General features: G+C 35.3%; 2 protein-coding genes and 1 long non-coding RNA gene across 3 annotated transcripts; all 3 read left to right on the forward strand.

Annotated features, from left to right (window-relative positions):
- Positions 1-6026: 6026 nt before the first annotated feature.
- Positions 6027-6815, forward strand: LOC127103615 (uncharacterized). The gene is made up of 2 exons (XM_051040864.1): positions 6027-6295; positions 6440-6815. Exons 1-2 carry the CDS (start codon positions 6027-6029, stop codon positions 6813-6815), a joined length of 645 nt encoding a protein of 214 aa, XP_050896821.1.
- Positions 6816-9423: 2608 nt separating this feature from the next.
- Positions 9424-10895, forward strand: LOC127107463 (uncharacterized). Its single transcript, XR_007795724.1, has 2 exons — positions 9424-10241; positions 10513-10895. It is a non-coding gene; the product is annotated as an uncharacterized LOC127107463 (long non-coding RNA).
- Positions 10896-13689: 2794 nt separating this feature from the next.
- On the forward strand, positions 13690-18322 carry LOC127107462 (vacuolar protein sorting-associated protein 24 homolog 1). Its single transcript, XM_051044749.1, has 6 exons — positions 13690-14076; positions 14179-14255; positions 14385-14487; positions 17576-17697; positions 17778-17969; positions 18055-18322. The coding sequence occupies exons 1-6, from the start codon at positions 13965-13967 to the stop codon at positions 18133-18135; spliced, it is 687 nt and encodes a 228-aa protein (XP_050900706.1). The 5' UTR covers positions 13690-13964; the 3' UTR covers positions 18136-18322.
- The last annotated feature ends 4894 nt before the right edge of the window (positions 18323-23216 follow it).

A 23216-nucleotide genomic window follows, 5' to 3' on the forward strand; every position in this document is an offset into this window, starting at 1 on the left:
CGACGGATGCGTAGGGGTGCTAATACCTTCCCTTCGCATAACCGACTCCCGATCCCATTCTCTTTGGTCGCGAGACCATGCTTTTCCCAGGTTTACTTCGAGCGTTTCCTTTCCCTCTTTTGGGATAAATAACGCACGGTGGCGGCTCTGTGTTGTTTTGTTTTAGCCCGCCGGTTGTTTTTCGCGGATGCGACACACATAAACTTCGCAACCCCAAATCTTCATGTAAGACATATGTGGTTTCTTACCACTCCATATCTCATATGGTGTCTTCTCAACCTTTTTGGATGGAACACGGTTAAGTGTGTAAGTTGCTGTCAATAGTGCATTCCCCAAAAGGAGTTTGGAAGATCAGCGTGACTCATCATGGATCGGACCATGTCTAACAGGGTTCGATTTCTTCTCTCAGATATACTATTCCATTAGGGTGTTCTAGGAGGAGTAAGTTGGGATAAGATCCCACACTCTTTCAAATGGTCATCAAACTTTAGGCTTAAATACTCACCACCTCGATCTGATCGAAGAGTTTTAATATTCTTACCTAGTTGGTTTTGTACTTCATTCTTGAATTCCTTGAACTTTTCAAAGGACACTGATTTGTGTTTCATTAAATACACATAATCATATCTACTGAAATCATCAGTAAATGTGATGAAGTACTGAAAACCTCCTCTGGCTGGTATGTTCAGTGGTCCACATACATCAGTATGTATGAGGGCCAAAAGATCATTAGCTCTTTCACCTTTTCCTGTGAATGGAGACTTTGTCATCTTTCCAATTAAACAAGATTTGCATGTCTCATATGATTCATAATCAAAAGAGTCCAAGAGTCCATCTTTATGGAGTTTGGAAATGTGTTTCTCATTTATGTGGCCTAATCGACAATGCCAAAGGTAAGTTGGATTTAACTCATTAGGTTTCATCCTTTTAGTATTAATGTTATAAATAGGCATTTCAAGATCAAGGATATATAGTCCATTGTTCATTTGTGTAGTAGCATAGAATATATCATTCAAATAAATTGAGCAACAATGGTTCTTTATTATAAATGAAAAACCAAACTTGTCCAAACAAGAAACGGAAATAATATTCCTGATAATTGCAGGTACATAATAACAGTTCTCTAACTGAATTATTAAACCACTAGGTAAAGTCAATACATAAGTTCCTACGGCTAAAGCAGCAACCTTTGCTCCATTGCCAACTCGTAGGTCAACTTCACCTTTTGCCAAATCTCTACTCCTTTTTAGCCCCTGCACATTGGTACCAATGTGAGAACCGCATCCAGTATCTAATACCCATGATGCAGAAGTAGATAAATTAATTTCAATAACAAAAATACCTGAAGTTGAAGTCTCTACTCCATTCTTCTTATCTTCCAGGTACTTTAGGCAGTTTCTCTTCCAGTGTGCGGTCTTACCGCAATGGAAGCAGGTGCCTTCTTTTGCTATGCCTCCACTAGGCTTCAAAGCAACAACAATGGGTTTGGGTTTGGCAACTTCCTTGCCTTTCCCTTTATCACCCTGCTTGGTGGGTCTTTTGTTCTGTCTCTTTCCATTTCCGATCATCAGAATGGACTTCCCTTTTGACTTCAGATTTTGCTCAGCAGTTCTTAACATGGCTAGCAGTTCAGGAAGAGATTTGTCCATATAATTCATATTGAAATTTAGGATAAATTGACTGAATCCTTTCCGAGGGGAAAATCCAACCTCTCAAGGTTCTCCACATACCCAATCATCTTGAGCACATGGGGACCTACAGGGGCTCCCTTAGCTAACTTGCCTTGAAAAAGGGATTTTGAAACTTCAAACCTTTCACGCCTGGCTTGATCTTGATAGAGCATCTTCAGGTGTTCGATCATATCGAACGCTGCCATGTTCTCATGTTGCTTTTGTAACTCTGAGTTCATGGTAGCTAGCATGAGACAAGCAGTTTCATTGGCATCATCGACATGTTTCTTATAAGCATCTCTTTCTGCCTTAGGTGCAGAACTAGGAGGTTCCTCTTCAGGAACAGGTTTCTCCAAGACATACAGCTTTCTATCATGTTTGAGGACAATCCTCAAATTTCGGTGTCAATCCAGATAATTTTTCCTTGTCAAGGATTAATCGCAAAATGTTGTTAGAGGTGTTTGTTGTCATGGTAATCTACATGAAAATAATGAAAATATAAGTATCAATAACATATTTAATTAGGCCTTTAATTAAATATGCTCCCACTATTTTACTCAAAACAAATGACCCTCACCATTTGATTCGGAAAATCCCGTTGGAAGATTTTCTAGTGGGTCGAGATCCATATTTCACTTTGTTTTAAGTCCGCGTAGGCGGATTACACAAAACTAGGTTATTTAGGTAGAAACTCCTTCCAATTGTATCTAATACAACTCTCGAATATTTTAGTTGGGTGAATAACTCCTTATTCCAATCCATCACATGAATCATTTCCAACTCTTGCTTCTAAACATATATAATCTTATTATAATTTGTTTAGTTAAGTTTGACCCATTGTTTAAGCAATTGGATATTATAATTATCCCATCGCACCTTACTAATATAGAACATGCACCTCGCGTAGGCGAAACCTACATTATCCGATACTAGTCTTGATGAGTGCTAAAGCTTGGAAAACATAAACTTAATATTTAATTTGAGGGAATTTGCAATTATTCTGATCTCATCGGCTTATTTAACATATAAATCGTCTCTCACATGCATCAACATACATAATGAAATAGTTATGGCCCCTAGCGCAATTGTTCTCCCAAGCCAATGAGAGAACCTAAGTTAACCTAATAACGATCTAAGCTTCTCCAAGCAAGATCTTCAAGGTTGTCATCCTTTGATATTGAATTCTTCTCTTTCTTCATAACATTACATTACATAAAAGAAACTCATTTTACATACGAGGGAGTGAGATGAGAAAAGAAGTTACATTAAGAGATTAAAAGAGAGGCACGACACGCAGGTCATATTTTAAAAACCCAAAACAAAATAAAGGAAAACTAAGACCATAACCGATTACCACAAGACAATAATAATAAACACATTATTATTATTGATTTTAATTCTTTTAATTAATTAAAATAATTCATTTGAAATCGACATCGTTTTTCGCATTAACACTTGATACTTTAAGGCACAACTCTTGCGCAGTCACAACCCTAATCGTATAACTCTTTGACAACACAACCCTTGTGTCGTCATTAACCCTAATGCACCAATTCCAGACCGTCAAACACACCTCGATTGTTGATTCAGTATGATTGATCAACACGTCATTGCTTCACCATACTAATGTCGGATCAAGAAGCAAACGACCATTGATCGCTCAAAGGAAAACAACCATTAAGTGTTTGAATGAATGAAACAGAAACAGTATATCATATATACCGTATTTTGCATCAGGATTACTTATATCATATATATAGCTTGATCGATCTCAATTTAATTACTCGTTTATTCTTTGATTTATTTTGTCTTTTAATCGTATTAATACAGAAAATACAGAAAATAAACAGCTATCAGATGCATGGTTTCGTAAGTGGCTCTGATACCACTGAAGGGAGAAGGGCGATCCAAAATGCAGCGGAATTTAAAATTTCTCCTTTAGTGATCCTTACGAATGGGCATGATTAGTGATAGAATCGTTACCTCTTGTGGTGATTGTAACCTTTGATGCAGATCTACGGAGCGATCACGAACATTGAACAATGACAACGCCTCTACTCAGTCCACACGAACGGATTCCTTCAATCTCAATACTAGCTGGTACGAATGAAGGCTTTGAGTGAGAGAGAGAGAGAGAGAGAAACGAAATGTCAACTGCACAAATGATTCTACACAAGGGTTCTATTTATAGAACCACTTGTGTGGGTTGCAAGCTAAAAAGCCCACTCAAGTGTATGTGGCCCATATCTTATGATATGCCAAAATCACTTAAGCGCGTGGTACCTTACCATATTTCGTATTCTGTTTAAGTACACTGTACCTTACGATGTTCTACAATTCACTTAAGGACACCGTATGTTACGATAATCCTTAGTTACCCTATCTCTCATCAATCCGTCCTTTTGTGTGTGACCCTATAGGTTTTCGCGACATTGGTAATTATATTAAATCACGTATTTAACATAATAAATAGTGAGCGGTATCTAGAAACACATCACTGCTACCCAAGACACGAAAATGTCATGTGATCCGACAAATCCTTATGTGATAATACTTATGTGTACAATTACCCTTTTGCCCTTATGTCTATATTGAACACAAGGCATAGACCGTGTCATCCTTGTCCAGTTCAATATTGGGCCCATAGACATTTATCCTGTTACGCAGGATGGGCAAATTCCATCTAGGTCACTCATGTCCCTTAGCATGCTTCCTGGAGTACCCATCAACTGTCTTTATGGTCATCCAATTACGGACAACGTTTGATCAGCAATAAGGCACTCGACTCTACATCTAGGATCCATAGTGGTTTCAGGTCGAAGGATTGGTATACACCATTATCACCATGAGAATAACTTATGACACTTTGCATAACATTCTATATAGTATTCTCATAGCGGGTCAATCCAGTATAAATGTTACTCTTAATATTCATACCTATGTTTAAGACTTTATAACTCATTATCCATGATCCATGAGATGTGATCATCAGTCTATATACATAATAGTCTTAATGCTTTAATGTTATCCCACTTCACAATAAAGATCGACTACGAATACTTTAAGAATAGCGTCCTTATGTTTAATGTGATCTCATTATTAAGTCACACTTGATACATTAAATGGACTATCTATTATAGGGACTTTATTAAACAAACATAATAAAGAAAAAGCCTTTTATTATTAATAAACAATTTGATACAAGTACCAAAAGTATTGGCCTTTAGGGCTTACACCAACAAGTACATGTCCCAGGAAATCATCCCCACCATCCTCTCTCAGAACCCTGAAGGACAAACCTCCTCGAAGAATCAAGAGCTCCACAAGAATCTGAGGGTGTGGCTCAAAATAATTCTGGGATGCATCCACCACCGTCCATCATCCAGCTCTTCTGACAACGTCAACATAGATCAGAAGTGCATCCTCTACTGTTTGCACAAGGGTATGAAGCTTGACCTACTTTCTCTTCTCTTGAAGTACTTAAGAGACTCTGTCAGAGATACCAGAAATAACATGAAGCCAAGGAACTACATCCCTCTGGGCAAGTTGATTTCAGATGTTCTGATTGAGAATGGTCTGGTGGATCATCTCATCCAGTTGAATCTGATGGAAGACATCACAGTGGACGTTGGGAAGCTTCTCAATGGGAGGAATCTGAAGAGTATGGGATTGATTAACAAGGTCCTTGTCAAACCCACCAGAAACACCTCATGGGAAGTACTGAAAGACCAAAGAGAGAAAGTGAATGAGATGTATCTCTTCACCAAGATTGATCCTCTATAAGTTATAGCATGTTATCTGCAAGATCTGGAAGCTCAAGGCTACGACATCTTTGGCTTCAGCTTGGATTGGATCCCTGATCATCCTCTTAACTTCTTGAAGAGAAAGAGGGAACCTTCTCAAAAGACGATTGTTTAGAAAAAGAAGATTCTCAAACTGGGAGAGTCTTCAGCAACCAAGGAGAAGCCAATGCCTCTAACCTCTTCTTCAGCATCTTCTGGTAAGATCGTTATCTTAGAATATCTGACTTCCTCCGGCTCTAGGCAACTTGCCTCATCACTACCTCTACCACCCCCTACACTCTCAACCACAATTACAACCTCCTTCACTCCACCTACCACACATATTATCGCTCCCACAGAAAAATCTAAATCTCAACAACCAACAACCTCACTCCCTACCTCATATGAACTTACATCATCCATACCAACTCTTTTTGAACTAAACCCATCTAACCAAACCTTTCTATCAGAACCCACAACCTCTGACCTTATCCCTCTCAAAACCATCACACATTTTCCTCCTTTACCCCTCTTCAACCTCCAAACAACATCCATCTCACACTTTGAAGCCCTCATGTTCAACGAACCCTTATCACCAACCTTTTCCACCACCCATAACTCCCTTTCGTACTATGACCTCACCTCCAACACTAAACATTCTGGTTCAGATTACCCTGACCCAACCTCCCTAAACTTTGAAGACCTTCAGGCCACAACTGATTCTGAAAAGACTCCTTTTGTACCTGAGCCCTCTGAACCGATTCCGGGACCCTCTAAACCTGAACTCATACTACCCACCTTTGACGAGGCATTAGCCAAATTCTTAGAGAGTTCAACTTCCAGGTTCATAAAGCTCTTTGACGAATCCAACACCAGTGATAGTCCTTATGATATAAGGACTAACTGGAACAGATTCATCTGATGGATAACTTCTGAGATCTTCAAGCTGAAGGGACTCTATGAATAAGTCAGGAATGACTTCATTAGAGGTGTTGAGGAAAAGCTAGAGGCACGGTTGGCGAAGGAAACGGCTGAGAAGGCTGAAAGGGAAGCAACAGAGAAAGCTGCCAAGGAGGCTACTGAGAGAGCAACTGCAGAAGCTGTTGCCAAAGAGAAGTCTGAGCAAGAGGCTGTAAAAGTTTCTCAGAAGGCTGCATCTAATAAAGCTACTGAGGTTTCTCTAACTCAAGGAGAGTTATCAACAGCTGATCTTGCCCATCTGGTCATCAAAACTCTAGAAGAGTTGCAGAAGGAGCAACAACTTGTCAGAGCCATACTCGACAAACAAGATCAGGTCAACACCAGCATTCAGAGCCTGCTAGCTGAGCTACTTCAGAGGATTCCTCCTCCACCTCAACCTTAAACACTTTAGGATTTATCTGTAATTTTTTTTAAGTGTTTTTAACTCCAAGGATTAGTTTCTTCTCCTTTCTCGTTGTAATCTCTGAAGTTTTTCTTCTCATCAATGAATTTCTGAATTATTTAATTTTTGAGTCTTACAAAAAGGGGGAGAATTAGATAAAAGTCTTTTGATGAATTATTTTATCTAAATCTCTGAAATGCACTGCTTACATTCTGACATTAATTTATTGCATAGTTCTAAGTCAATTCTTAGGACCTATCTGAATCAAAGGAAATTACAATTTCATCTGAGAAACTACTAAATCAAGTCAAGAAACCTAAGAAGATCTGTTAAGAAATTCTCTACCCCAGAAACCCATATCTGATACTAAACATCTCTAAAACTTTTTAAATATCAGACTTAGGGGGAGATTGCTAATCTCAAGGGGAGTCACTTTTCTATCTGACTCTGATCTTTTTCAAATTAGTATCTCTGAAAGTGCTTACTGTTTCATCAAAATCCTAAGTTTTGTCATCATAAAAAAGGGGGAGATTGTTAGAACAAGATTTTGATTCTGCAATATATCTCTAAGTTTTGATGATAACAAAGAATGAAACAATTTGGTACCCTAACAATTTCCTTAAGTGTGTAGGATTCTAAGTTAAAATGACTCTGATAAGTCACCCTCTGACGATTAAGAAACGAATATTTGACATCTGAATCAGTCTAGAAGCGTTGACCCAACACAAAGAGAAATCACATCTGACTCTGAATAGAATGCATCTGAGGAACAATTACCTGAAGAATCTGACTATGAAGTTCAAGCTCTGATGATCTGATTCTAAGAACTCTATCTAAAGACTCTGCAAGAGACATCTGAAGACTCTAACTCTAAGACTCTGATCATGCTCACCTCACTCTGACACATGCTCAGAAACACGCCATCAGATGTCACCTGGTCAGAAACTTAAGCTGGAAGCATTCAAATTGTAGTACAATCCTTTCAAGGAAATAATTGATTGTGCTCCAAGACTGCTATGGAAAGGACAGGAAATTTACTACATTTATCTCCCATATCTGGCACGAAATCTTTATTGATTTCCCCCCCAACGGTATCATCTCAAGTGCTATATAAGGGCCTCCTCACAACTTGCTGAAACACAACTTTGATACAACAACATTCTCATACTCTGAATATTCTTAACCATTATTTTTGTAAGAAATAGTTTCCATACATGGGTTGTTGCTCAATATTGTATGGTTGTCCTTCACTGTTTAAATCGTGTCTACTGCTTATCTAGAAGCATCTAGTGAAACACTCTGTAATTCTTGTAATTACTTTTGATTCCTCAAATGACTTGTTTATGTCTGTAGACTTGAGAGGGATAAGAGGTTGTTAAACTCTTAGACGAGCTTTGTAATCTGTTGAGATTAGTAGATTAAGTCTTTATTGAAAGCGAAATCACCTTGGCCGGGTGGAGTGGAGTAACTTTGAATTTCAAGCGAACCAGGATAAATCATTTGTGTTGTTAGTATCTATTTTGTGTGTGTGGTGTTGCAAAAATCTTTTAATTCCTGTGGAAACAATTCAAACCCCCTTTCTTGTTTTTCTCTACCTTCAAGTACCAAAATATACAAAAGTTCAAAATGGAAACCATACAAGCTACAACCCAAACACCATGCCTAAAACAATCAAGTGGCATGGTGTCCTCAAATAATACAAGGCAAATGATGATTAATGATCATAATAGGAAAGTAACTTGGATAAAACTTGAAGTCTCAATGGTTCATGTAATCACACAGAGAAATGGAGTTAGTATGGATTAAAGCAAATGAGAAAAATGCATCAAATGTAAACATGTTCAATAACCTTAATCAATTCATATGGAAATGGATCAATATGGACAATTAATCATAAATGAATCACATGATCATGGTGAAAGAAAGTGATCTATACAAGGCACACATCCATCAAATTGAAATAACATTTTCAATTTACAAGATAATCAAAAATCAATCGGCAATTAAATAGAATTAAACCTAGGGTCAAAAATCAATCTAACATGAATTATGGATCAAATTGACAAATGGAAATCAACATGGATTATGGAACAAATCATACTTTTACCCTAATTAACACATGCACATGAAAATTAGATCAAATACGTAGAAATACCACAATAAACAATTATAATAATCATAATGAGAAGATATTCAATCAAAATGGATTTAAATCAACAAAAATTCTAAGTGATAATTAACAAATAATGCGAAATTATATATTTTTTCATGGTAGCAAACAACAAGATTATAGTATAAAAAATGGTATAAGATTATCAAGAACAAATCACATTAAAAAATAAAAATAAAAAGTCAAGATAAAGTGGGGGTTAGAATCCAAAATAGGGTGCAATTAAAGTTCTGGCGCACCTGGGCCCAAAGGGATGGCCCATGCCAATTCTACACATGCAAGCAGGGGGTGAACTAGCAATAGTATGCAACAATATACACAGTTTCAGCAAAGTTGGCCATAAGCCCAAGCACAAGGCCCACTCGGATTCAACATATGGCACAAAATGGAAAAACGAATAAGGTTGAAAATCGGCGTGGCCAAGTGAGTAGTGATGTGGACAAGCATCAACCATGAACGCGCATGTAAATGAAGCATTAAAACAAAATGAGTCATTAAATGAATAAAATGCACGTGTAAAACAAAGTTAAGTAAAACTCGGAACAAATGAATTAACGCGTATCTCTTATCCTCTCTCATCTCAGTCCTGTTCTGTTTCTTCCTCGGTGGCAGAGGCTGTCCTCGGTGGCAGAGGCTCTCCAAAATCAAGTCAAACACCAAAATTCAAACCGAAATCACACAATGAGTCTGAATCCACCAACGGATTTCCTTGATTTTTCATGGACTATGCAAATCGAAGAGAGAGCTTCAAGAACCCTAATGCGAAAATTCGAAATTAAATAGCATCAGAGGGGGATCGAGCCACCTCACATTGGGGATTTGATTCCCCTCGTGAAGGACTACGCAATGGTAACTCAAAATTTCAAAAAGAAAGAAGATGATTGAAGTCTCACCGAAGCACACACCGACGTCAAATACAACTTGAAGTTTTCTTCTTATCCTCTTTCTCTTATTCTTCTTCTTCTTCTCTGTGATGTGATTCTGCTTCTTCTGTGCGTTGCAAATTGCGAATCGAGAATTGTTGTGAGAGTTTGGTGATGAATGAGTGTGGTTGATCTTTGAGGATTGAAGTGATTGTTTGTGGAAGCTTGGTGATGAATGAGTGGAGAAGATGATGATGAATTAAGATTGATGATGAGTTTCTGAAATTTGGTTTGTGGAGGGTGATTTGAGGAAATCGAAAATGTGAAAGAAATGAGGATTGAAGGTGTTGAATTGTGAGAATCTAAAAAAGTGAGAGTTGAAGCCTCTGAAATGTGAGTTGTAGTGTTTATATAGTTCCTGAAATTCTGTTATGCTTCTCAAATTTTGTTATAGTTTTTTGTGAATTCTGTTAGAGCTTTTTTTAAATTCTGTTACAAGTTGGTTATGTCAGTTATAAAGGTTAGAAAGTTAGTTACAGGGAGTTAGTTGGAAGTGAAAGGTTAGTGAATTATGAGTTAGTTTGTTAATATAGAGGTTAGAAGTTGCAGTCAAAAGTGAAAATGAAGGTTATGCTGTTAGGCTGAGTTTCTAGCATTTTTACAGGTATGCTTGAAGTTTTTCTCATTGGCTGCTGAAATGTAATGTAGAGCTGCTTTAATGGATTTGAAGTCTTTGGCTTAGAATCATGCTTTTGAAGATATGGGCCAGTGAAATGGAGCTGACTTGGGTTGCTTGTGGGATTTGGATTCACTTGGAATTGGATTAGCTATGAAAGAATGGATTTGGGATTTGCTTGGAATATGGACGAGTTTTAATCATGTTGTAAATTGGTTGTAATGTAGGGTTTATGTAAAAATGTATGTTGCAATTTGTATGGCATTCATGGTTATGTAAAACGTATTGTGATATTGAATGAATTTGTATGAAATGGTTGTAAAGGTTTTTTGGAAATTGAATGAATTTGTGTTTGGAAAATTGACGATGAATGTAATGGTATTAATGTATGTAATTGAATCAACGCACTTGGTTGAATTGAATTTGGCTTAAAATGGTTTAAGGATAAATAATGAAATGAAAAAAGCTAAAAAGATGGCAAAAATCAGGTAGGTCCAAATGGAGGTCCAAAAGTTGGTCTGACCAGGAAATGAACCTGATTTCTCGATCCGAAATGTGGTCCAACCTAGAAATGGACCAAGCCCCATAATCATGCAAAAACTAATAAAACAATGATTTTAGTGATGAAACATGGTAGAATGATAAAAATAGGTTAGAGGGGGGGGGGGGGGGGGGGGGGGGGGAGGGAGGGTCAGTTGACTTTGGTTAACTGGTTGACCAAAAAGTCAACTATTGACCAAAAGTCAAATGTAGCAAAATTGGCCAAAAAAATGTAATCTTTATAATGTACATGGACACTTGTAATGAAAAGGACAAATATGAGTGAAATGAGGTATTTGAATGGATCAATAAGCAAGACAACCAAAACAATGAAGGTGTAATGAAGCATGCTTGCCTGACCAAATACCAATGGGTGAACCATCAAGAATGGCAATGACCAGATGAAATGATGGGACTTGAAATTGATCCAATCCAACCAATGAAATCTCAGATGAACCAATGACAAAAGGCCTTGAATAAAGTTTGAACAAACCAATGATCCATGCATAAATGAATGGTGATGCCCTAGATGAAATTATGGTTAGATGCATCTATAGGAAGAGAGTGCCACAATTAGGGTTTTGATTCACTAAGAAGCCACATATGAACCATCAACACTAAGCACACACAAGGACCAAAGGTGCCACCAATTAAGGTTTTGGTTGACTGAACAACCTCAAGTTTCTAAGAAACCCTAACTTCCACCAGGTACAAGCAACAATGCTTTGAATCTAAGATACATGTCCTCTTGTATTAAACTAATGCTTATGAAAATGAAGTGACTGACCATGAAGATATGCACACGATTAGGGTTATTGACCTAGGTGATCAATGTGAAGGGTATGGTAAATTTTGGGATATGACATCTGCCCCTATTTAATCTTCTTGGACTTACATGTATGGATAACAATGGCGTGTTTGCCCATAAGGGTGATCTATAGTCACTTGGATATTCATTTGTCTAGCAAGCAAAACCAAGCACTATAGGTTTAGTTTTTTGATATAGAAACAATAGTAACATAAACTTTATAAACAAAAAGAAGCAACATAAACAGAATAATTATAACTTAAAATGAACAGACAAAATACATGTGTCCTATGCTGCCACATAAATTCCCTTCTTCTTTATACCTCCAACAAACTCATAAGGTGTAAGCCCTTGTAACAAGAAAAAACATAATGTAGCTCATGTTAGATGAACAATAAATCCCATAAACAAAATTAATTTTAAATTTAATTTCGATATATATTGATTTTATCCCCACACCACACCCAACATTTTTATTCTAGTTCGCTCAGCCTTCTTAGGAAATGTATTAATCATACACTGTCACGAGCATCCTTGAAGTAGCGAGCAACATCATCAATGGGACCCCCTAAATTATGGACCAATTGTAAGCAAACATGTTACAGAAGCTCACATCTACTCATTTTACGACCCAACTAGCATTTGAATATTCATTTATTTAACAAATTTAGTACCTGAGCAATATAACCATCAAGCCAATCTGTAACTGAAGCAACAACAAAAATAAATAAAATTGAAAATGGAAAGTGTTGCCCATAATGGAAACACTTACTAACAACAATAACATTTCTTTCGGCCATAACAACCATAAAGGATCCTTAACCAATTCCAATATCAAAATCTATTCTAACTCCACCATTTCCTAACGCCAAAACATCGTAAACAAGAAAATCACTCTTACTCATAGACTTAACAAATCCTTGATTTTCATATTCATTGACTAAATCAAAGTAGTGAATGCAATCTCTATTCAATTTCTTACCATTTAAACATTCGATAGCCACAAATCAAAAGATTTCTCACATGAATTATCCACAGATAAAACCATTTCAGAGATTCTAGTTTTTGAATCTCAACCCAGAGGAAGTTTATGAGAGATGAGAAAGAGTTTAAGCTCTTTTGTAATGTTGGGTTTTGAAACATCAAAACTTTCATAACAAATAAGGTATTTTTCTATTTGGGCATGCTTGACGAGAGAAGCTTTTGTGTGTCATGTGAAGTTGTTAAGTTTGGTTGAGATTTAACAAAGACGAGAGATAATCTTACTATTCTATCATCAATTTTTAGAGAAGCAAAATCTATTGTTATTATAAGAAAAAGAAGAAGAAAGATTGAGTTTGAAGCTACAAATTTTTTAGGACAAAGGAACTATTCTTCATGTTTCAAAATTGATAACCAAATCAAATGAAACTGGAGTTCTGGTGTTTGAGGTATTTAATGACAAATAATAATAAATTAAAATAAATAAATAAATTAGATAAGATAATATAATGTTAAGTAGATTATAACATATACACAATTTAACATTTTTTAATAAAATTTAACATAAATAATCAAATTGACTAACAAAATGATTTTTGAAGAATTAAATATGAGAGACTAAAGAACTTTAAATTAAATTAATTAATAAAAAAATACAATAAATCTCTAAAATAATAATAATAATAATAATAATAATTTTATATTTAATAAAATAATATTATGAATAATAATTTTAAATTTAACAAAATAATTTAGTCCCTCAACTATATATATTTATATCCTTAAATTAACAAATGATTAAATATTATTAATTTTATCGGTAATTATTCCAAGTTATGGATACGGATTTTTCAATCCCTAATCACACAGTGGAATACGCGTGGAACTAAAGGTGAAAACGAAGAAACTTATTGAACCGCGGGTGTGTTCTTCCTAAGGTTTTAGTACGCATATCACCAAAATCGAATAATCCTTCCTAATATATTGCTTCACTAGGATCTAACCTTAAATAATTTATTTTCAAGCAATAGTTTTTGTGGGTAACTCTCAATTTTTCCGATCCCGAATTTTTCTTTGTATATATATTTTTGGGTTCTGGGATCAGTGTGAAATGGAGAAGGTGATGAACATTCTGAAACCCAAGCCAAATCCTCAACAAATATTGAGAGATTGGCAACGCAGGCTTCGCCAAGAGTGTCGAAACATTGAGCGTCAAATTCGCGGTAATCCCCTTTTTCTCTATCTTTAAACCCTAATTGATTTTTTTTCTGATTGTTTATGTTTGTGGTTATGTTTGATTTCTGTGTTTGCGTGGTTTATTTTAGATATTGAGAGAGAAGAAAAAACTGTGCAGAAGGCTATTAAAGAAGCTGCCAAGAGGAATGACATTGGCTCTGCAAAGGTTGTTTTTATTTTTGAGATCTGTGATTATGATATTTGAGGAAGCATTTTTTTTAGATGTCAAGTAAAAGTTGGTATTTTGGAAGAAAAGTAAGTTTTTATTTATGATATTTGCTCAATTTTATCACAGGCACTTGCTACGGAAATTGTGAGATCGAGGAAAACAGTGAACCGGCTTCATGAAAATAAAGCGCAATTGAATTCAATATCAATGCACCTTGGTGAAAGTGTTGGTAGGTTTTGCCATGTTTTATTTGTCTTAATTTGTTTTAGTTTTAAGTTGAATAAGTCGATTTGTCAACATTATTGAATTTGTTGATGATCAAATGTTTTGCAATGGGGAAAATTCAGCTGAGACTATCTGCCAATTCTATCTATAGTTTTTTGAGTTAGGGGAAAGAGCTGACTGTGATGTCTATATGGCATGCAAGGGCTTAAGGGAGATCTGGTTTTATTTCATCATGTGAGGCATTTTGGGTGTGTTTGGATTGGGTTATCAGAATCTTTTATGCGCTTATATATTACTCTATAGGTGCTTATGCAAGTGGTTGGAGTTGATATGAAAGTAGCTTATATTGACTCATAAGCTGTTTATAGCCAATTTTTATTTATAAGCTACAGAGAGTAACTTATCAAGTAGTTGTACGGAGCTCAGTGTTATACATGGTGGTTTTTGGGCTCATCGCAATGGTAAGTATTGGCTGATATTGCGGATTTTCCCCCCATAATCCGCTATAACGGCGCCGTAAAGCGGCTGGTATGGTGGGATTTTGGCTCTCAGCCACGACCACATTCATGGAGCTTATGCACTAGTACAAAATAAGCTGTTTATAGCCAATTTTTATTTATAAGCTACAGAGAGTAACTTATCAAGTAGTTGTACGGAGCTCAGTGTTATACATGGTGGTTTTTGGGCTCATCGCAATGGTAAGTATTGGCTGATATTGCGGATTTTCCCCCCATAATCCGCTATAACGGCGCCGTAAAGCGGCTGGTATGGTGGGATTTTGGCTCTCAGCCACGACCACATTCATGGAGCTTATGCACTAAAAATAACACCAGATCAGAAGCTGTGCTCAATTCGCGTTTGCCCCTTTTTGTCTATCATTTTTATTTTTTAAGTTAAGTTGTTTGTAAATCTTGAAGGTGCATGTTTGTCCTAGCGTACCGTAAGGTGTACTCCATCTCATCCATCTTTTGTTTTTCTTCATAATCTTTATTTGAGTATTAGCATGAGACAGTGGATGCTGAAAACACATAACCACAAATGTTAGTTTGTGTTTCAAACTCTCCCCTCCTTCAAAACTCTGTCTTACTCACCTTCATGGTTTTTCTAATGTTCCCCCTGGTGCTTTCCTGAATAGATGGAATTCTTTTTTTTTACTTTCTATTTGTGCATCATATTTTTGGGAGTTACTCTGTTAATTAAATATTTTCAGCATAAGTAGTTGATGTACATCGTATTGTTAGGTCTGTGAGCGAGTAAAACCCAAATGAACAATTGGTCTATCAAGGCAATAGAGGGCCTAGGATTTGGAAGGTATATTCTAGAAAGGGTTAGTGGGAACTTCTAGTATTAAGTGAGTATTACAGTGACATGGCAGTAAGAGGTTGAGACTGTTAACCATTTCCTGAATATATAGAGTTGAATATGGGATTAATTCTGAGAATTGAGAAATTAGTTATGAATAGGAAGCTTTACCTTCCTATAGGAGCATAGCTTCCTCTATATAATTCCTTCATTATTCACCAGTTATACAGTCTCCGATTGTTTCTGTTTTTTACATTGTCTCTGATTCGCTTTCTGGGTTGTAACACGATCTTTGGCTTCTGAGCAGTGTTTTGATTTCTAAGTACACGCAAGCAGTCTTTAGAAATTGTTTAGTACGCAGGCATAATTGTTTTGTTTTAGATGGTTTTCAGTTATTTTTTCTTCCATTAGAGAAGATAAAGAGGTTCTGCTAATGTGATCTTATTTGAGGTTTTTGGATTGTTTACATAGAAGTAAGAAAGCAAATAAACAACTTTTTTTTAAAGATTATAAGTCAGCAAAGGGGCAGGGAAGTTGTAGCCAAAGGACAAATCTATGCTGTCAATAGCACCGTGATCAGGCATATAGTGTTTTCACTGAGCAGTTGGGGTCTGCTGGGACGCAATTACAGTGCTACTCGCGGCCAGCAGTAGCGACGAAAGTGGCTGCTAATTGTGGAAAAGTTGTGGCAGAGAAGGCATTTCACAACCGCTTATGTGTAAGGGTTTGCCATGCCCTGTGTTTTTTAAACAGTTCGCAATACCTTGCTTTCCCCCTTATATGTTTCGTTTTAAGTTTATCAAGGGGTTGTTTGGTAATTTTGCAATGTTATGTTGATCACTACCACTCTTCCCACTCTCATTCAAGCCAAAATACACGAGCTTTGTTCTTCCTCTTTGTTTCAAGTGAGAAGATGAACCAATGGGACGACGCTGCACAGGCAGGCATCTTTCCTCTTAGTTTCTGGAGACAGTGTCAGCTTTTCCGCCAATGGCAACTTCATCTGCGACGTTCTATGGGTTTGTTCAACTTCATCTGCGACGTTCTATGGGTTTGTTTTGCCCCCGTTCTTTGGTTTCCTTTCATCTGTTCTTTCCTCTCCTCTCTGTGAAATACTCAATATTAACACCATCATGTAGCAATTATGGGGTCCAGTGTTACACACAACTATTTGAGATCAACAAGATAGCAATAAATTTAACATGAGGGTAGAAGAAGTGATAGAATGTATATAGGAGTGAATAGAGAGGAAATGGGAGTGTTTGAAAGTGTGTAGTTAGGGAGAGACTTGGGATCTCTAGCTTGTGTTCTTGTTTCCTGGACCTCACATTGCGCCATGGGAAGATTCCTTGCGTCCAATAGAAGAATATTTCTTTCTTTGTCTTTTTTGATTTTGGGTGTTTGTACCAATCTTCAAGGATTTTTTTAATCCATAGTGCCAGACTTGGAAGCATAAAATCTGCAACTTATATTTTACTTACCTAAAATAACTAATTAAAATGCCTAAAAATAAATTTTGTATGAAAGTCACAGTTAAATGATGAAAGAAAAAACTTCATTTTAATTGATATATGCCCTTTGTGGTGCATGATAAAATTGTACTGACATGTTTGCAAGTCAAGTGACAGGGTTTATGGGGGTTACTGTTTGAGTCGGGCATTTTCTGGTTCATCTGTTTTATCTCGAAGTATTTTTTATTTGGTCTTATACAATGACTCTGCTATGACAAATGATCACTAGAGTTTAGAACTGTGTTCACTGGAATTTCATGATTTGGGTTGCTTTTGCAGCGATTTCTCGCACTGTGGGACATCTATCCAAGAGTGCTGAGGTTATGAAGCTTGTCAATAACCTCATGAAGGCTCCTGAAATGGCTGTGGCTATGCAAGAGTTCAGCAAAGAAATGACAAAGGTCTGCATTCAATAAACTCTCTCCTCTATAATTATAAAACATAATTGCATGTTAGTTATTAGTAATGTCTTATGTTTCAGGCAGGAGTCATTGAAGAGATAGTAAACGATGCTGTTGACTCGGCATTAGATTCTGAGGACATAGAAGATGAGATAGAAGAAGAAGTTGACAAAGTCTTAACCGCAATAGCTGGCGAGACAGCCGCACAACTTCCTGAAGCTGCGAGGAAACAAAAGGTGAAGCAACCTGGTCAAAGTGTTAGTGCTGCAGAGGTACGTGCAATTCGATTTTGCTGGTAATAAGACTCTTTTAGTGTCTTTGAGTTAAACTAATTATGGAATGCGTTATTATTTACAGGAAGAGGCTATAGCTGAGGGTGTTGATGATGAAGAGGAAATGGAGGAAATTAGGGCCAGATTGGCTAAAGTCAGGTCATAAACGAGTTTATGCTCCAGATTGTACCTTGATATATATATTTTAAGAGAGATGTTGACATCTTTGCATCCCATTTGTATTGGAAAATATGACTAATATATATCACCAATGTCAACATAGTTCATATGTAAATTATAAACAATTTGAAGCTTCAAGTTTATATTATTGAGGACAATGCTAACTTTATCCATGGTTGAGGATTTATTTTACTTAAATTCGGAATTTGTGGTAGAGATTACAATCCACCTCCAGGAGTCTTGAGGGTTTGAAATGGTTTATTTTATGAAGTAGTTTTTGACATGTTTATAAGATGGACTAAGTTTATTTTTCTAAACATTTCAAAACAGCATACCAAAATTAGTCCATGCATAAATTTGCAATATGTTAATGGTACATATACTGTTTGAGAGTTGGGATTTTGAGGGGAAGAGAAGACTTTATGAAAGATGTTATTAAAATTTTAAAATCCATTAAAATATTTCAAAAATAGCTATTATTTCATTTTTACAAAAGTAAAATTAAAAATGTATATATCAATTTTTAAACCTTGTATTCAAAAAAATTGACAAGGCTTCGGTATTCAATCAAAGTCACACGAGGATGGCTTAAGTATGTAAGTTTCCACGTCATTTGAGTTTGGGTCAAAAGCAAAATAACATACATGCTTAAGAAATCCTAAACCAATCACCATAAAAAGTCACAATTGTCAATGCATATATTTATTTTCGGACACATTTTTTTTAAAGCTAATCTTTAGAATAAATTGAAGAGGTATTGTATTATATCAAAATTTAATCTAGAGATGCATTTACGTATGTGTAAAAGGTACGTTTAGAGATAGCATCTCCGAAAACACCATTATGTCAAAAAATTAATTACAATTTGGCTATCTGCAATAATTTCGAGACCCCCTTATGAGTCCGCTCCTCCCACCGTCTGCCGTAGAGATCTCAATGCCATATTTGACGATTTCAAGAGTTATACGATACCAAAGAAGTATCCCAGGATGTCAGTCCGCCGTAGAGATCTCGATGTTATACTTGACGATTTTGAGAGTCATCTGATACCACAGGAGTATCCCGGGATGCCAGGTCCTGTATAATGGTCTTATGATGACAACTATATGATATGGTTCTATAGTATGTCACACCTTATTATGACATCAGGCGCTCTTGGAAGATCACCTACGACAGCTAATCAGGAGGTACTTGAGGCTAGGGATGACCACAACGAGGACATGTCAACGATATGTTAGCGTGTTACAGAGATGGGTAGAGCAAACATAGAGGTATGACAGTCTCCAGTTGGCCCTCGTGGGGAGCATGATTGTCGAGTTACATAGTGTCGTGCAGTACATGCGGAGGAAGAGAAGGCAGAGGGTTAGACATACCCGGTAGTTTATGTTATGTATTGTCTTGACTTTTTGAATTAATGTATAACTTTTTTACTTTCATTTAACTTTAATATAAACTTGATTTTACTTTGATTTTATTTTAATATAACTTGACATCAAAAAGTTACAATGTTGGATAATAGTGCTTCTCTAAAATAATTTAGGGGGTTTCGGAGATGCATCTCCAAAATAATTCTCTCTTTCCACTAACACACTTCCAACACCTTTTAAAGAATTTCATCGGACATTTCAGATGTGCATCTCCGGGCACACCCAAATAACATTCATAGATGCATATTCAAATCATATTTTGATCAAAATGAAGTAGATCTCAAAAAACGAAATCTGATGTGATCTTAAATACATTCGAAGATAAATCTCAAAACAAATGAAATATATTTTCGAATTTTCTGAAGTATGGAATATACACCTGTGTAATGAGCATTTCCCTTCAATTTATTAGTCAACATCTGTAATGTTTTATACATGATGACATATATGATAGATATGTTAATTACTTTGGTACACACATGCTACACATGTGCCTTATATTGATTTACACACCATACCATCATAAATTATATCAAGTGTCGGTCCTTTCACACAAATTAAAGAATATAAGTTAACATAGTTCGTTAATTTTTTTATAAATATTTTTGTTAAATTTTACGAATTATTTTAAAATAATAATATGAGAAAAAAATTAAAGAAATTAAACATTATTATAACAAGGCAACCTTAATATAAAACAATCAATATAAAACATTGATATCAATCGCGATAATCAATGTTAAATTACAATTCAAACAATGATATACATAGTCTTAGATTCTAAATTTCTTTCTCTTTCTTTGATATCATTATAGTATGAATAACTTGTTTAATTAATAATGTATTATGGATCTACAATTCAAGTATGGGTGTGCTTTGTTGAATATTTGTGGTTGTTAGAAATATTTAACAACACTGAAATAAACAAGGTATTGATAAAGATTGCCCTTAGAAAATTCAAAGCAGTGTGAATTCACGCTAAAGTTAGGTTTTATTCACCCTCACCAATTATTATATATTGGATGCAATAAGATTCCCTACATGAAACTTTAAATATCTTAATGAGAATTACACAAATACACTAAACTTATCTATTAACAATAAGTTCAAGAAAAATATTTTCTACAAGTAAATGATGATTTAAAACAATTAAAATAGTAGAGAAAACGGATATGTATATTTTTAATTTAGTGTTTCTTTTCTACTTTTCAAGTATCTCTATTCATTGAGAAAATGATGTCACTTGGTAAAAGATAATCAGGTTTTAAATTTAAGGGTTAAATATGTTTGTGGTCCTCCTAAATATCTCAAATTTCGTTTTTAGTCCCTTAAAATATTTCCTTCAAAGAATGGTCCTACTAAATTTTTTCATCCACAACTTTAATCCCTAATACTAAAACCGTCGAAAACTGTCACTAATTCAGTCGCTAAATAATAAACCATCGCTAAAATCGTCACTAAGTTCTAAAAATCGTCGTTAAGTTACAGAAGAGACCAAAAACATGGATGCAAAATTTTAGGAGAACCATTATTTAAAGGAAATATTTTGAAAGACTAAAAACAAGTTTTGAGATATTTAAGAGGACCACAAGTATTATTTTACCCTAAATTTAATTCTGCATCTGAGTAATGTTTCATTATATTCTTTAACGTTCAATTAATTTCATAAGCAATGCAGCGATTCAGTGATAGAGGTGTGCATCCCATAGTCGAAGGTCGTGAGTTCAACTTTGCACTATATCATTTTGAATTTAACTTCTGTTATTGTTAGTAAAACAAAATTTATTCAAAAAGTGCCATATTCCAGAATCAAACCCAACACTGTTATGATAAAACAAGCACACTTGACCACTAGGCCATATAATCACAATATGATAAATTTGTTTGTAATTAATTATAGAAACACAAACTTTCAATTAATATTTTGGAAATCTCTTGCATGTTTCTCTCTATGACATTACAATTTGTAGTACTTCTCTATGATATTGAACTAAACTTCAAATGTGGATGTGCTTCTCTATGTGATACAACACCATGTGGACGCTCCTCTCTATGACATTGCACCATTTCCACTATAGTACTTTTCTCGTTGATACTTTACTATACAAATCATATGACTCAAGTATTTATATGACATCACTTAGGTTTGGATGTTATTGAATGTGTTTGAATGTTATTTTGTAAAATCCACTCAGTTTAAATTGGATTTCAGATTGAAATTTTAAAATCGAACCAAATCACATGTATATATTTTTTATTAGTATGATATGTTGTGTTTGTTTATTATTAAATGATACTTATTTTTTTTAATATTACTTATTAGTTTGGTTTAATCTATTTATTTATATTATTTCATTTGTTTCAATTATAATAGACCATTCTCATTTTGCAATATTAAATTTTGTAATAGACAATTTTTTAAAGATTCGCAGCGCAATTTGAAAGTATATAGGTTACAAAGGAAGAGAGGATAAGGTTAAAGACACTTGGCAACATTTGAAAAAATGGGTATTGTCCCAACACCTAAAGCCTCATGAATATTAATGTCGATTTAAATACCAGTTGCGTCAGAGTCTCGAATTTCTGTTTTATAGTAATCCTTAAGAAGTTTATTTATCCGACCAGGTTCATTTTACAGTCACACATTAAGTAGGATAGTCGATGAATATAAGAAAAAAAGAATGAAACATAAAAAAAAGGAAAATTGCATCTACTAATTTGGATAACCCTTATCTGCTTACATAGCCAATGATGGTTGAACCTTGAAAAACCAAATGAAAAATGCATCTTTGTTCAAAATGAGAAAATAAAAAGAAAATATGAAATAAAATCGCTAATTGGCTTTCCTATCATGTGTGTGACATTATTATAGATAATTAAGTGCCTTTATGTGACTATCTCGAATGAAAGAGAGTGAAATAAATAGGAGAGTGAGACTATGATACAAAGACATGATTTGAACTAGTTAGCATAGAGGGAGATTTTTATTTGCAAAATGCGGTTTGTGTTATCATAATATTCGTAGTATCGATCTTAGTACCTATCAAACTAACTATTAGCTGACCCGACTTTGTGACCAAGTACGATTATTTATGATGTTATCTTTCTTAAGTCCTTTTTCTGCTATGTTGATGCATTTTACTGTTTTTTACATGCAAACAAAGTTACTTGAGGACAAACAACAATTAAAGTGTGGGAGAGTTTGATGACATGTAAAATGCACTATTATTTCATTCGATTTGCACATGTTTTAGTATCTGTAGCGGTAAATTCATGACCACTGAGCTATTGGCTAGCTCAACGTCAATAAACCTAGAGTCACCACCGCGCTTTTATTGTTTCCAAAGGAAAAGGGAAAAGTACGAACAAAACCCAAAGATAAGAATTTTTCAAATCAAAACTAATAAAATGTCAGAGATTAAAGGTAAGGGGGTTGGTTACACAGAGGGAAGGTATTATCATCCAAAGTGTCCTAGGTACTCCTAGGGAGCCCTTTTTGTGTGTAAGTGTTTTAGTTGAAAATGATGTTTGATAAAAAAAAGAATGAGGGGATGAGAAAATAATTCATTAATTATAATTTTGTGTTTGACAAGACCTTCGGTCTTATGCCTATATACCAACATAAAAATGAGGGATCAAA

The sequence above is a fragment of the Lathyrus oleraceus genome, chromosome 7 (assembly GCF_024323335.1).
Source record: "Lathyrus oleraceus cultivar Zhongwan6 chromosome 7, CAAS_Psat_ZW6_1.0, whole genome shotgun sequence".
Lineage (NCBI taxonomy): Eukaryota > Viridiplantae > Streptophyta > Magnoliopsida > Fabales > Fabaceae > Lathyrus > Lathyrus oleraceus.

What these genes read in the sequence shown, in the direction of transcription:
- LOC127103615 (XM_051040864.1), top strand. Translation starts at nt 6,027, where the DNA reads ATGTTCAACGAACCCTTATCACCAACCTTTTCCACCACCCATAACTCC. An exon ending in TTAGAGAGTTCAACTTCCAG is followed by an intron (nt 6,296 to 6,439) that starts GTTCATAAAGCT and finishes TGACTTCATTAG; the next exon opens with AGGTGTTGAGGAAAAGCTAG.
- LOC127107462 (XM_051044749.1), top strand. Translation starts at nt 13,965, where the DNA reads ATGGAGAAGGTGATGAACATTCTGAAACCCAAGCCAAATCCTCAACAA. An exon ending in CATTGAGCGTCAAATTCGCG is followed by an intron (nt 14,077 to 14,178) that starts GTAATCCCCTTT and finishes GGTTTATTTTAG; the next exon opens with ATATTGAGAGAGAAGAAAAA. An exon ending in GCACCTTGGTGAAAGTGTTG is followed by an intron (nt 14,488 to 17,575) that starts GTAGGTTTTGCC and finishes TTGCTTTTGCAG; the next exon opens with CGATTTCTCGCACTGTGGGA.